We start from the raw sequence: 15,460 nt of genomic DNA, 5'->3' as shown, positions 1-15,460 counted from the left end.
AAAACCCAGGCTCTCCACAGAGATCAAAGGGCAATCCACCTTCCCTCTGGAGCATCCCACCCCAGGGCTGCCCCAGAGGAAATCTGCCTGCCCACAACCTCTCCAGCTCACACACAACAAGCAGCTTCCACCCCACAAGTTCTTGTGGGACACCTCTGCTGTATTGCCAGCCCCAGCACTGCTGCCAGCAGGAATTTGACCTGTGTTAAACCAGGCCCAGGTCCCTGACCTTGGATCACCCCAAACCAGCAGCAGAACTCCCTAGGACCCGAGTGCAGCCAAGCACAAGTTGCACAACAAGCAGGTGAACTTTTCTCTCCTATACCTCTTCCCTTCACAAGGGACACAAACATCCTCCTGCCCCGCTCCTTCCAGCTCCAGTACTCAAAATCCTCCCTCTGACACTCCACTCTCCAAAAGGTTTCCTCGTTCTACACTACAGAAGCATTTTGGGGTCTCCTCCCTCCCTCAGCTACCTTCTGGTGTTCCCACACCTTTCTCTTGCTTGAAAAAGTACCATGAAGAAGTCTCCCTCTTTTTTAGCATCCCACACCTACTCACCAACCTGCAAACTCAGCTTCATCCTCTGGCTCAGGCACTCCCAGCCTCCTTTTCTCCTGCAGCCCACCAGTTTCAATCACTTCCACCAGTAACTCACCTGACCCCCAATCAGATCCTTGTTCCCCACCTCATTGTCCCAGCTGTCCCACTCACCACAAAGTCCCACACCTTTGATTTTCACCGATTCCCACCCCTCCGGGCAGCCCCTGCTCCCTTCCCACCCCCGACACCCCGTAAGCTCCCAGGTGTGGCACATTTATCACCCCAAATCCACCACCAGGAAGCAGCGGCCTCCACCGAAGGCACAGCAGAGAACAGCAATCAGTTTTTCATAAGAAAACTGCAAACTGAGCCACGGGAAACTCAGCAGCCTGGATTTACACACGGGGGAATATTGGAATCGCTTTCATTTTGACTGAAAGAGTCATAACCTCGCATTTCACTGAGAGCTGAAACCAAACTAGAACCAGAGCACGTGTCAAAACCACACGAAACTACAACTTCTGCATGGTTTTGATGCAAAATAATCTAAGCAGGCTGGCAGGCTACAAATTCTAACGATTCCGTGGACAAATCTGGGGCAAGTTTAGAATTTGTACCGTAGTGTGTTACTTGTCAGTTTTAGTTTCACTGTAAATATTTTTAAATGGAGCACCAGCGGGCTTTGAGCGCAGCTCTCAGTGCCAAAGCAAGAGGCAAACAAGCACAGCAGAGGCTGGAAACTGCTTTTACTGTGGAATAATTTAAGGTCATGTCGACTGTAGGTCCTAGTTGGTGGTGTTGGCACCCAGGGATGTCAACTCTCTCTCTAGTCCTGCTGCTGCATAAGACAAAAAGTTCTTGCACTGGGAGCTCACAAGTTGAAGGGAAAGGATGAGCAGCTCCAAACAGCTCGGCTGAAAGGTACCAGCCTTGTGGTGTGAGCAAACTTCTCCTTCCAGCTCCACCAGCTTCCAACATCACCAACCCCATCCCAGCATCAGCCACAGGGTTCCCAACCCACCAGGAAAGTAGGAGTGAAAAAGAAGAGAATCATGGAATATCCTGAGCTGGAGGAGACCCACAAGGTTCATATAATCATAGAATAAACTGAATTGCGAAGGACCCACAGGGATCACCGAGTCCTGTTCCTGTACAGGACATGCCCAAGGATCTCACCACGTGCCTGCGAGCGGTGTCCAAACGCTCCTGGAGCTCTGGCAGCCTTGGGAACGTGCCCATTCCCTGGGGAGCCTGCTCGGTGCCCCACCACCCTCCGGGGGAAGAACCTTTCCCTGCTCTCCCCCCAACCCTCCCTGGCACAGCTCCAGCCGTTCCCTGGCTGCCGTCCCCGCTCACCACTCGGGGACAGCGCGGGGCGCAGGGGCAGCGCCCGCCCGGCACTCACAGTACAGGAGGGCAATGGAGCGCAGCAGCACGATGCGGGTCAGCCAGAAGGTGCCCGGGGAGAGCGGCGAGGCCGCGGCACCGACGCCGGGCTCGGGGGAATCGGGGGATGCAGCGGGGGCCGCTCCGGGGGCTCCAGCGGGGGCTCGGTCGCGGCCCGGGCGGCGCTGGCGCAGCCCCGCGCTGGGCGCCGCCATGTCGGGCACAGCGAGCATGTGCGGCCGGGCGGGGCGGGCCCGTGAGGGGACACGGCGGGGACGGGGGGAAACGGGGAAAATCGGGGAGAAATGGGGGCAAATAGGGAGAATTCTCTGCAAAGCGGCGCCGCCATGTCGGGCACAGCGAGCATGGGCGGCCCGGCCGGGCGCGCGCGTGAGGGGTCACGGCAGGGACGGGGGAAAATAGAGGGGGAACGGGGAAAAACGGGAAGAAACGGGGAAAGTTCTCAGCGAACCGGCGAGAAAATGCAAAGTTTTATTTAAAAAAAAATAACGTAAGCGGCCAGCGCAGCCACGGAGCTGGTGAGGGGTCTGGAGCATCTCTGTGATGAGGCTGCCGGAGCTGGGACTGGCTGGAGAAGGGAAGCTGAGAAGGGATCCCATGGATCCAAATATTTCCAAGGGGTGTTGGAGGATGGTGCCAGGCTCTGTTCGGTGGTGCTTAGCAACAGGATGAGGAGTGATACCCTGAGCTAAACCAGAATCCACATCGCAGAATACTGTGATTTGGAAGGGACCCGCAAGGACGATCGAGTCCTTCAGCGAATGGCTCATACAGGGATTGAATCCACAACCTTGGCGTTACCAGCACCATGCTTGGACCAGCGGAGCTCAGGACAGATTAACACAACAAATTCCACCTCAACTTAAAGAAAAACTTATTTCCGTGGAGGTGGCAGGGCCCTGGAACAGCTGCCAAGGGAGGGTGTGGAGTCTCCCTCTCTGGAGACATCCCAAACCCACCTGGACACGTTCCTGTGTCACCTGCTCCAGGTGACCCTGCCTGGGCAGGGGTTGGACCGGGGGATCATTTTAAGTTAAATTCCTCAGGTTTTCCTCATAGAATCAGAATGGTTTGGGTTGGGAGGGACCTTAAAGCTCATCCACTTCCACCCCTGATACCTTCCACTATCCCAGGCTGCTCCAAGCCCTGTCCAACCCGGCCTTGGACACTTCCAGGGATCCAGGGGCAGCCACAGCTTCTCTGGGCACCCTGTGCCAGGGCCTCGCCACCCTCCCAGGGAACAATTCCTTCCCAATATCCCATCTAAATTCACACTTGTGATGCTGCCGTGGTTTTTACTTCATATAATTTATAGGCGTCAAGCATTTGGCTGTGTGGAGTTCATAAATAGTATTTTTGAGCATAAACGTACATTGAGTATCCCCTTAGTAAACACCTCCGTGCTGGTCGCTGAGAAAGCATCTGCTATCAGGTGTAACATTATTCAACATTTCTCATCCTCTAAACCAGTCCCTTCTAAATGCCCCTTTTGTTTTTCCAGTTTCCCATCACTGCTGCTTGCATTGTTCTTAGGGGGAAAAAAAAAAATCCCACATAATGGTGCATTGTATAGGGAAGGAAAAATCAGCTATTTGTTAAAGGCCACTGGAATACTGCAGTTTTGCTCTCCCATTGGATCAGTCGTGAGATTTGGCAAGGAAAATTTAAATAGATGGGAGCTAATGGTTTCCTTTGTGGGGTCTTTTACAGCAAATCCCACGTTAAATGGGGATGTCTGTAAAACAAACTGGATAATTGAGGAAATTACTGAGGGAAAGTGGAGGGTTTAGGCTAAAGATTTAGCAAAAAAGGGAGGAATAATTGGGGCTGGGAAGGGAATGCTGAGCTGGGTCGATTCTCATTGCTGAGGGTCGCTCTGAGATGTGCCAGATGCACAGGTTGGGGTGGTGGCACCAAGCGGGGGACATCGTGTGTCAGGAGCACCTTTAAACAGGACAAGCTGCAAATTTTAAGCTTAAAACAGCAGAAGTATGTTGTCACTAAGAAGGACTCAATTCACGTAACAGGCAGTGGAAGCCTTTCCTGGCTTTCCTGGAAGATGATTCAGGCTAGAAAGAAAAACATGTGATAAACCAGTTGATTAGGACACCAAACGACGCCTTTTCTGTCCCAAATGTGACTCGAGGATCTTTGTGTGTCCCTCCCAACTCAGAATATTCCGTGATTCACCGAATCTCTTTGTGGGGACCATCACCTGTGCTGGCTTTTCTGCTCACGTATCCATTTCTTCATTTATTTTCACGTGGCAACTTCACAAGCGACACAGCAGGAAAGCAAACAGCGCAACCCCCAAGCAAATAACGCAGACAAGGTATTTAAGAGCGAGGTTTTGAGCCTTTCAAGCCTCCAGGGGAAGGCAATTCATGAATGCCAGGCGAGCAGGGGCATCATTGATGCTCCTCTTCATTCACCAAACCGCCCCCAACGCCACGTCCCCCATTTTGCTGTGTTCCAGCCAGCTGCAGGAGTGCCAGGGGAACAAGCCTTTACTGTCACAGCAGCCAGCAGCTGTCCCCAGCAGCACCCCAACCCCGCTGGCCCTGGCACCCGAAGTCGCTCTGTGTTCATTCAGGTCTGGCCTTTCGCCCCTCTGGCTGCCAGGAATGGGGTTGAAAGGGAGCAGAGAAAGGGAATGTGCGCCGAAGTCGGGAGCTTGGGAGGCAGCATTAGCATGGGGGGCTCCTCTGAAGAGAGCATACATTCAGTTATGGATAATGCAGGCACACACCGAGCACTCAGCTGCGTTTGCTGAAGGGGACATGGGCATCTCACAAAGAATTCGGGAGCTTCCTTCTGCTAATCCATTTTTTTCCAGCAGTAATAATTTTTCCCTTTAAAATCCCCAGTTTTCCCCGTGGAACTTTGCTCTTTAACTCCAGGATTAACAGGATTAGGGCTGGAAAAGATTTCCACCTTTTTTCTCTCGTGTATTTGTGCAGGATAATGAGGAGGTGCTGATTCAGAAGAGGGATTCTTAAGTGGTACCATAGGAGAAGCAATTAATAATCACAATAATCATAATTAATCCTAATAATCTCCATTATTTTGAAAAGATGCCATCCAGGCTGTGCTGTGCAGGAGGAAAGAAGAGATCCTCTGCTGACACCTCACCTGACACTTAATGTACAATTCATACATGGGTGGGTTTTAATCCTGCAAAAACATTTTCGTTTTCTTGCTGGGGTCTTTGAATATCCGAATAAATACCAAATAAATCAATTTTATTCAATACATTTTGAATAAAAATAACATATTGACATCAGACGTCCTTTTTCTCTGGTGTCCACCGCCATGCTCAAACCTAGAAAATATTTAGGAATCCCATGGATTCCTCTCCACTTGTATTTCAAGCAGGAGAAAGAGGAAGCACTGGAGTCCTGCCCAGTGCAGGTGTGCAGAGCTTTTTTTATCCACACCAGGTAAATATTCATGTGGAAAAGAGCTGCTGCAGGACACAGAACTGCGGGATTAGGTTGGAAAAGCCCCCCCAGATCATCCAGTCCAACCATCCCCCAGCACTGCCAAGGCCACCCCTAACCCATGTCCCCAAGTGCCGCAGCCACACCAGCTTCGGATGAGGCAAGGCCCATTTTCTGTGAATGAAAGGCAAATTTTGGACCTTTTGGCAAGGAATGGATCCACACCAATTTAGCCTTAAAATTGTGTGAGTGGGCAGCGGAGCTTTCCCAAGCACCCAGTGCAGGATGGGACCCATCACTCCTGTCCAGCTTGAGGGCAAAGCTTGTCAGCCCTTCCGCTGCTGTTTTAATTGAAATTCATTGAAGTTACCACCTGCCTTTTTATTCCTTCTTTTCAGATATCAGGAACTTTCCTGGAAAGGCTTGGACATTGTTTCACAGCAGCCTCGGAGCTGCCACGTTCTCTGGGCTGAGCATGAATCCTGCAGGTGTCAGAGGCTGATTTTAACACCACAGGTTCCTCTTATCTGATCGGGGCTCGGTTTTAATTCCAAATCGTGCTCTTTCTCTTTGCTCCTTGGACTTCCCATGTACAATCTGCTGGCAGGTCAGAGGAGGCCAGCTTGGGAGAAATGAGAACTTTCCCCCTTGATCAGATTAAGGGTGGAGCCCACCTTTGGGAGGGATATGGTCTGTGTGTGCATCCCAGAGCACATCCATGGGATCCAGAGATTCCACGTGCTCTCATCCTCTAAAAATGCCTTCCCTGGCTGCCACTGGAAAGGAAATTTTTCCTTCCTGGCACGAGCAGGGCTCTGCCTGCTCTGGAGCCAATGCACACGCGCTCTTATTCCTGCAGGAGGAAGGGGTATGGAACAGAGGAACCAGGATGGGAGGTCAAGCTGCCTCCATCCCACAGGGATGCTGAGGATTCCCAAGTGAGAATGTGATGGAGCCAGGCACACAGATCTTGTATTTACTGCCCAGTTCCCAGAAACACTGGCTGAGCTGGCCAGGAACTTTACTGGAGACCACGTCAGAAAATGAAGCAATATTCCAAATATCAGCCTCTGCCGTGCCCACTCCGTCAGGAACAGCTGGATCTGTTCCCCCAAATCCTCTCTAAACATGTCCCACCTGGGTGAACTCCTAAAGGCTCCACTGGGCAACAGGAACCTCGGTTCTCCCCTCCCGAATCTGCACCCTTTTCCTGGGAATGCTGATGTCAGGGCCTGCCCTGCAGCAGCCTGGGTCGGGCCAGAGCCGTGTCAGGCCAGGATGACGCATCCTGTGGGATCCGGCCCTGCAGCTCCAGCCTTTGCCCATCCCTGGGCAAACATCCCTGCTCCTTTGTCATACAAAATCCAACCACAAGACCCCGCAGGACAAACGGCCCCACTTGAACCCACTTGTTCCCTGAGCATAATCTCATTCCATTTCATGGATGAGTGAACTTCTCAGGAAACCTGAAGCTTCTCCAGGTGCTCCAGCTCTCTCCTGTCCCTGAGTGCTGGCTGTGTGAGGCCAGGGAATGCTGCTCCATCCCCTGAGGACTGACACAGGAACATGGAATGGTTCGTGCGGGATCACAGAGCCAGACGTGCAGCAGGACACGTTCCCTGCCCCGCTCCAAGGCACGGCCTCTTCCCTGTGCCCATCTCTGGAAGAAGTGGAAACAACTGCCCAAAGTCGTCTTCCTCCTTCTACCTGTGCTGGACAAAGAGGGATTCAAGCTTGAGGGCTGGAAAATGCAATTCCCTGCCTCAAGGCAGGGCTGGGGAGCCCTGGAAGGCAGCAGCAAGCAGGGAATAAAACCAACGTCTCTAATTCCTGCCGTCCTTGGGGGCTTCTTTTACACGAATCTTTGGAGTTGAAGACAGGGAGCAGAAAAAAGGGGTTCTTGTTTCCATTCCTACCTCCAAAGCTCCGAGCATCCCACAAATCCCTTCCCAGCCTCAGTCACGCACTGAGGTTGGGTTCCTTTGAGGAAGGTGCTCCACAGGAGAGGCTGGATTGGGAAAGATGGACTAAAAATAGTGATTATTGCTTGGACTCAGCCATGGCTAAAAACCCAGATGAAACACTGGAATTCTGTGAGTCAAGGTAAATTGCCCAATGAGACAGGATTTATAGGAATATACATTAATTATGTGTCACACGAGAGGGAAAAGAAGATTTTTCCAAGTGTCCAACAGCACTGCAAAGTCACCAATGCATAGCCCAGGGAAACATAAACTCATCCCCAATCTCATTAAGTTTAGCAGGAAATTTCAATTATTCCTCATTAGAAAGTCCAAAGTATTTAGTTTGCCTTGAGCCTTAAAATAATTTTTTTAAGGACATTTTGAAAATTGTATTTCAAATAACTTTGTCAGGAGGTAACGCTGCAAACAGAAAGCTGAAAACTGGAAAAATTAGGGTTTGGAGTTTTTTAAAATAAAATTAAATCCTGCTTTGCAATTTGAGAGAATAAATTAATTTTCACGTAGAAGACAGGCAGCTGTTCAGGCACATTTAAAAACATTTTAAATTCAAAGCATACGGTTTTATTTATTACACATCACAGTAATTAAACAAAAAACCACTACGTTCCTGCTACTTTTTAAACGCTGGAATGCTCAGAGCCCAGCTATTTTTTCCACTGCCAATCTTATACGTGACCCTCTATTTTTCCGGGGGGAAGCAGCAGATAAAAGTGGAATTTGAGGAGTTGCTTTTATTTCCCCCCCACCCCCAGTCGCAATTAGAAGGCTGAATTCCGCGGATAATTAGAATCAAATGCTCCAAATAAATGCTGCAAAAGCAGGGCTGGCTTGGAGAGGGGCAACTTAAACTGTCGGGAGAGATTTCGGGGGCCACCCTCCCTTTTTCCCCGATCCAAAGGCTCACCCCGAGGTGCCGCATCCTCCTCCGGCCGGGACCTCCCGGGTGCTTCCCGGTGCTCGGGACCGAGCCCGCTGCGGGAAGGCTGCGGGAAAAGAGGACAGGAGAGTCGGGGAGGGGACACGGAGGGTCTCGTGTCGCTTTTTCCCAGCGATTCCCCGCTTTCCTCCGTTACGCGCCCGTTGGAGAGTGAGGGGGCGAAGCGACGCGCTCGGGGCTGCGGGAGCGCACGGCCCCGGGGCACGGGGGATCGGCTGCAGGGGACACACGGGGACCGTCGCCCCCCCCTGCCACGCGCCGACCGCCCCAAAACCCCCTCGGAAAGGGGCTTTAAAATAACCGGCGGTCTCACGGCACCGCTCCGCCGCCCCGCAGCCGCTGCCGCTCCGCGCCTCTTCCCCGCGGCATCCCCGTTCCGCGGCGCTTGGAAAAGGACCCGGCGGCTCCATCCCGCACCCGCTGCCCGGTACCCCGCTAGAAAACCGGGATCACGTCTGTACACTGGCGTACAAAACACATCCCCACCGTCGGGGGGTCCCCGCCAGTACCGCGCGGCGGTGAAGCCCCCGGACGATTTGCAGCGGAAAAAGCACAGAGGAGCCGAAAGAGGCAGCCGGAACAGCGGCGGGTGGCAAAAAGCGGGCCCGGGCGGCAGCGGGAGCCGCAGCGGGAGCCGCAGCGGGACCCCTCGCCGGCGGAGCGGGGGCTCTGCGGCGGCGGGCGGGCGGCACGGCCCCGCCGGGCCGGAGCCCCGCCCCTTATGGAAATCACCGCGGCCTCTCCGCCAATGGCGAGCGGCGGCGGAGGCGGGGCCGCTCGCCCTGCCCTTAAAGTAACTTGTTGCCAGGGGCCCCGTTTCGCACTGGACGTGGAGCGCGGCGCGGGGTCGCGCGGGGCCCCGGCGGCAGCGGCGGCAGGACCGGCTGCGGAGCGGGGGGGAGGAGTGCCGATTTTGGGTTGAATTTTGCGCGTTTCGTGTCTTTTTCCTTCTAGAATTTATTATTTTTGCTCGTTTTCCCGCCGCTCGGGCGCCCGCGGAGGGTGCGCGGCCCCCGGCGGGCACAGCGCGCGGCCGGCCCGGCTCTGCCGTCCGCCGATGCTCAACATGACCGAGGAGCACGACAAAGCGCTGGAGGCTCCGTGCAGCCCCGCAGGCACCACCAGCTCCATGTCCCACGTGGACTCGGACTCGGACTCGCCGCTCTCCCCCGCCGGCTCCGAGGGGCTGGGCTGCGCCCCCGCGCCCGCCCCGCGCCCGCCCGGCGCCGCCGCGCTGGGGGCCAAGGTGGACGCGGCCGAGGTGGACGAGCGCTTCCCCGCCTGCATCCGCGACGCCGTCTCGCAGGTGCTCAAGGGCTACGACTGGAGCCTGGTACCGATGCCCGTCCGCGGCAACGGATCGCTCAAGGCCAAGCCGCACGTCAAGCGGCCCATGAACGCCTTCATGGTGTGGGCGCAGGCCGCCCGCAGGAAGCTGGCGGACCAGTACCCGCATCTGCACAACGCCGAGCTCAGCAAGACCCTGGGCAAGCTCTGGCGGTGAGTCCCGACCCGCGCGGACCCCCCGCGCCGCGTCCTCCGCGGGGCTGCGCGGCTGCAGTCTCTCTCCCAGCGCTTCTTTAAAGCTTCTGCCTGCTTTGTTTTTATTAATCTCTGTTTCTCGGGGTTCTCGGAGCGCTTCGAACTGAAGTACAACCCTCCCCTCCGAGCATCCCGGCGCGCTGCAAAGGACACAGCGGTCCCTGCTCCGAAAATCCCCCGAGCGGCTTGGGCACCCTCGCTCCTGCCACGGGTGGATTTTCCCTGCTGCATCACGGAGATGCACAAGCAGCCTTTCCCTTGCCTGCGGCTTCCCCATCCCCACGCGATGAGACTTTTTTAATTACTTGTTTTATGGCTTTTTCTATTTTTTTTTTCCTTTGGGCTTTGCTTGTTGCTTAACAAGCTATAAACTCAACTAAACCAATTTTTAACAGTTCTTTTAACGAGCTTCCTAATTTCCCTGCTTATCTGCCTAGCGCTGCCCGGGGATGCAAACTTTTATTTGCTGGGCAGCATCCGAGCCTGCTTTGCTTTCCGAGGCTCTTCCCTGAGCCACGTTTTTCCGTGTGGTTTATCCCATGGTGTCTGCCTGTACCTAATTCCCATCTTTCCTGCCTGCTCGGGCCAGCGATGCTCCCGCTGCGGTTTGAGCCTCTCCAAGAGTTTGCGAAGAGAGGTGTGGGCGGGGGGGGGGGGGGGGGGGGGGGGGGGGGGGGGGGGGGGGGGGGGGGGGGGGGGGGGGGGGGGGAGAGTTTGGAAAGCAATAATCCCATCCCTGGTGCCTTCGTGGCTTCTTTGTAAGCACCAAACAAAGCTGGAAATGTTTGTGGTGGTGACGGGGGTGGCACTCGCAGGGCAAACATGGGAATTATATTTTGTAATTGTGTTGGAAATGGGGAAGGGGGATTTTGTTTTGCCCACTTATCCCTGTCCATAGTGGTTGGGTTTTTCATGGCACTGTAGTTGGTATTTTATTCCATTTTTTGCTGTGGATTTTAACTCTTTTTTTACCACAGCAAATTAATCTCGTAGTTAACTTGCTGAGTACTCAAATCAGTGCATGGGAAGTGGGGATGTACGAGTCTGAAAACAAGACGAAAACTTCGAAGGAAAAGATCCTAATTTTGGATATTTTTTTTTCCTCTCTTCCTTATTAAAACCACCGAACTCCCCAAATCCATCCCCAAACCAGTTTATTGAGCGAAAACGAGAAACGTCCCTTTGTGGAGGAAGCCGAGCGGCTCAGGGTGCAGCACAAGAAGGATCACCCGGATTACAAATACCAGCCCCGGAGGAGGAAAAGCGTCAAAGCCGGCCAGAGCGACTCGGACTCGGGAGCTGAGCTCAGCCACCACGCCGGCACTCAGCTCTACAAGGCCGACACGGGGCTGGGGGGCATGGCCGACTCCCACCACCACGGGGATCACACAGGTAAAGGGCGGCATTCCCGCTGATCCCTGCGTCTCGGGGTGGGATGGGATCCCGCTGCCTCCCGCCGTGGGGAGCCAAAGCAGGAGCTGTTGTTCCAAGAGCTGCGCTTGGGAGCATGACTGTGGTTTTCCTCAGTGAGTGCTCCTAGAGCTGCCTGTGCCATAGAGAATCCCCAAAGCACCGGGATCCCAGTGTCCTTGGAGTGGGGAGAGTGAACTGTGAGCTAATCAGGGTCAATAACCGGGGTTCCTGGGAAGCAGGGTCCTGGAGCAGAGTTTCCCAGCACCGGGAATTGGCTCAGGGAGCATGCTGACAGATTCCAGGAGCATTGCGAACGTCCTGCAGCCTCAGACACTGCTGTGCTCCAGCCCAGCCTGGCTGGGGATCCCGGCCCTGGATCCCTCTGCCTCAGGAGAGTCGGGCTGGCCTCAGGCTGCCCACGGGGAGAGGATGAGCTCCATCATGGGGCTCGTCACGGGGCTCACGCTCTGATTCCACCCCAATCACTGGGGCACAGCTGAGTTTGTGCCACCAGGGTGTCCTGGTGTGTCCCAGAGTGATCCTGATGGGCACAGAGTACTCCCAGCTTCATCCCATCACCCATGTGGGAGGCTCATCCCAGGGGGGACGTGGTCACAGGGGGACGTCACCCATACCTGACATGGTGCCATAGATTTAAATCCCCAATAAGAGATGGGCGAAGCACATTTCTTGGATGGTGAAGGAGCTGGCTGTTCTGTGGTCACTGTTAAAGCCTTGCTGTCCCTTTGTCCCCAGGCCAGCCCCACGGGCCCCCCACGCCGCCCACCACCCCCAAAACCGACCTGCACCACAGCGGCAAGCAGGAGCTGAAGCACGAGGGCCGGCGCCTGGTGGAGAGCGGCCGCCAGAACATCGACTTCAGCAACGTGGACATCTCGGAGCTGAGCAGCGAGGTCATCAACAACATGGAGACCTTCGACGTGCACGAGTTCGACCAGTACCTGCCCCTGAACGGCCACGCGGCGCTGCCGGCCGAGCACGGCGCCGCCGCCGCCTCCTACGGCGGCTCCTACTCGCACTCGGGCTCGCAGGTGTGGACTCACAAGAGCCCGGCCGCGGCGTCGCCGGCGGCGGCCGAGCCGGGCCAGCAGCGGCCGCACATCAAGACGGAGCAGCTGAGCCCCAGCCACTACAGCGAGCAGCCCCACGGCTCCCCCGCGCACTCCGACTCGTACGGCTCCTACGGCGGCCAGGCCTGCACCACCTCGGCCGCCCCGGCCGCCGCCGCCGCCTCCTTCTCCAGCTCACAGTGCGACTACACGGACCTGCAGAGCTCCAACTACTACAACCCCTACCCCGGCTACGCCTCCAGCCTCTACCAGTACCCCTACTTCCACTCCTCGCGCCGCCCCTACGCCACCCCCATCCTCAACGGGCTGTCCATCCCGCCGGCGCACAGCCCCACCGCCAACTGGGAGCAGCCCGTCTACACCACCCTGACCAGGCCTTAAAGGATTCCCGGAGCCTCCGAAGGCTTCCCTGGAATTATGCACTAATGAAGGAATGAGGAGGAAGAGCGTGGAGTGCCGCCGTCGTTTCCAAAGTGCCTCCTGAGCCGCTGGGAACTCTGCTCGTCCTGACCTTGCTTCGAAACTCTCCGAAAGGACAGAGCTCTATTTTTCTTTGATTCGTAGGATTTAAGAAATTCAAAAAAACAAAAAAAACAAACAAACAAAAAAACAAACAAAAAACCAACCAAACAAAGAACAAAAAGAATTTTTTAAAAAAAAAACAACCTAGAGGGGAAAAAAAGAAGGGAAAAGGACCGGCGATGCCTTTTGCGTAAATGAAGGACAAAACGTTCGACTCCTCTGGGAGGACTGAGCCGAACTTGCTCAGCCTGGAAGTTTGGCCAAGTGCAAAAAGTGGAGCAGGGGGTGGGGAGAGGGGGAGACAAAACAACAACAACAACAACAAAAAAAAGCTGTTTGAGACTTTCAGGGTCTATCGCAATGTGAGGAACGGACCAACCTTGAGGGCAAGAACTCACTGGGACCAACAGGGATGAGCCCCGAAATCCCGGAACAATCCCGTGGGAAGAGTCTGATGGGACCAACCAATTCAGTGTCTGAAGTGTTTGTTTTGTTTGTTTTTTTTTTTTAGTCAGGAGTTCTTCTAAGCAAGGTTTGGCTGTAATTAACATTTTGGTTTTTTGGAAGCTTCAAATGTTTTTGGTTGTTTTGTTTTGGGTTTGTTTGTTTGGTTTTTTTTTTTTTAAATCTGTTAAATATGTATTTATGTTCTGTATTATTTTGTCTTTTAATTAATGAAGTAATTTTGTGCAAAACGGTAAAAAAAGTAGAATTTTAAAAGATTTTAAAGATGGGGGAGGGAGCCTAAAAAATAGTGGAGATGATACAATAAACTGGTGTTATGAGTCTATAGATTTTCCTTGGTTTTTGGGTTTTTTTTCATTTTGGAACCGCTGCAGGAGCCGTGCTGGAGAGAGGGACTGAAGGAATCTGCCTGGAAACTCCAATGGGAATGTCAAATAACGAGGCGGGGGGAATTACTAATTCATTTGGGAGGCTCAAAGGCTTACTATAAAGGGCAGGTGATTTTCTGGCCACCTGTTTTGGGCTGTTGAAATTGGATTTAAGGAGTCTTCGAAGGCTTTCAGAACCAGGACTACTTTAAAGAAGCTGTAATTTAATGAGAAATGATCGACTGCCGCTTTAATTTTGGCTTCTAGGGACCAGATATCATCCATCAAGCTGTGAAACTAAAATCTCCTCCACTAAAAAAATGGGTTTAGGTACTTAGTTTTTAGACTAATATTTCATTGATATATTTCTACTTCTTCCATTGTATGCTGAGCATATAAATAACCATCTATTTTATGGGAACTCGTGCCTTTAAAACCTTTGTAAATCTAAACCCACCTTTCAGAGGTTATTCATCTTTTTACCTTTTCTACGTTTCCTACTCTTTTTTCTAAAAAATATTTTTTTGCATATTTCCTTTCGGGGGTGGGAGAGGAAGGGACACGCTGGGCTGGGGGAAAAGACAAGAAAAGCTCATTTTTATGCAATCTATTTTTCTGTATAAAGTTTGAAAGACTTTTGGCTGTTACTGATCTGTTCTCTTCACTCGCTTCTGACTAAGCAATGCTAACTATTGTACAGATCCATTTGATAAAATTAAAAAGTGCTTTTTATCAAGGATGTGTTCTGTTTTCTTTCTGCTTGAGCCTGTTTTCTGCGCTGGGAACAACCTGGGAGAACAGCTTGGAAGGAGATGCAATCTTCAGAATAAAATCTTTCCATCAAGGATTTCTTTTCCTTTTAGTCTGGATTTTTTTTTTCCCCCCTCGCTCCTTTTCCCTTTGCTTCATTTCTTACTCTGAGATTTTTTGGAAATACAGATAAATTAATTTGTTTTTTTCCTTTCAGAAGGGCATGTCCATGCCTGTAATCCCAAGGATTTCATAGGATTTCAGTGCTCACATGAGGTTGGGTTTGCAAGGTCAGCCTGCGTGGGTTTAGCCCCGGTTGATTTTCCTCCTGTAGGAAATTTACAGGAAGAAATTCACTTTTCTGCTTGTAAATAAATACCTCTGAATTACGAGAGCAACCAAATTACATGTTGCATGTGGGGCTTGGTTGATTTCTTTTTTCAACACGGTCATTACAATTGTTACATTTGTAACTCTTACTTTGGTTTCTTGCAGAAATATTCGGTCGCTGCTCGGGGCTGTCAGTTCAGGGAGCGGCGGGGTCTCAGCCTGGGAGGAAAATGTTGGGATTCGGGCATTTTCAGTGCTCCCTGCTTGAGAGAAAAGGCTTGAACATGAGGGGAAATCAATGTGATGACAATTAATGAAGCTGCAGCCCATTAAGAAGGGCTGGGGAGCAGAATCCCACACAAAATGTGCTGTTTGCAGCCGCTGCCAAGAGGGGCTGGAAGGGGACACCATTTTCTCCGTGCTCCTTTCCAGCACTGCTGGCAAAAGGGTTTGATTCCAGCCGGAGCCAAAGTGCAGCGTAATTCCCTTCCCTCCCTTCTCCTCCCTCCTGTGACACTGCACATTTCACTCTAATCCTGATTTATGCCTGGGAAATGGATGTGCTTTGGCTTTGCCCTCTCTGCGTGTTGAGGTAGGGGTTTGTCTCCAGCCCTGCACCCTTTGCGGGGGAAAAAGGAAATAAAAGGTGAGACCGGAGTATCTTTGG

The 15,460-nt window shown here is 52.9% G+C and overlaps 2 protein-coding genes across 3 annotated transcripts in view; one reads left to right on the top strand and one right to left on the bottom strand.

Moving 5' to 3' along the window:
* The window catches only part of LMF1 (lipase maturation factor 1), a 151,157-nt gene extending 142,163 nt beyond the window's left edge, over positions 1-8,994 (bottom strand). The window contains exons 1-2 of one of the 2 annotated variants that reach the window (XM_032125490.1): positions 8,784-8,994; positions 8,280-8,358 (exon numbers count right to left, since the gene is read on the bottom strand). In XM_032125490.1, the coding sequence (XP_031981381.1) occupies positions 8,280-8,358; positions 8,784-8,792 (88 nt within the window). In that variant the 5' untranslated portion in view covers positions 8,793-8,994. Of the gene's footprint in view, positions 1-1,948; positions 2,163-8,279; positions 8,359-8,783 lie in introns of those variants that run through there. The other variant, XM_032125488.1, reaches the window with a different exon arrangement.
* Positions 8,995-9,147: 153 nt separating this feature from the next.
* SOX8 (SRY-box transcription factor 8) lies at positions 9,148-14,450 on the top strand. The gene is made up of 3 exons (XM_032126260.1): positions 9,148-9,812; positions 11,008-11,246; positions 12,024-14,450. Exons 1-3 carry the CDS (start codon positions 9,370-9,372, stop codon positions 12,737-12,739), a joined length of 1,398 nt encoding a protein of 465 aa, XP_031982151.1. The 5' UTR covers positions 9,148-9,369; the 3' UTR covers positions 12,740-14,450.
* The last annotated feature ends 1,010 nt before the right edge of the window (positions 14,451-15,460 follow it).

This window comes from Corvus moneduloides, chromosome 16, assembly GCF_009650955.1.
Source record: "Corvus moneduloides isolate bCorMon1 chromosome 16, bCorMon1.pri, whole genome shotgun sequence".
Taxonomy (NCBI): domain Eukaryota; kingdom Metazoa; phylum Chordata; class Aves; order Passeriformes; family Corvidae; genus Corvus; species Corvus moneduloides.
Note: the sequence above shows the minus strand (reverse complement) of the source record. Positions and strands in the feature narration are given on the sequence as shown.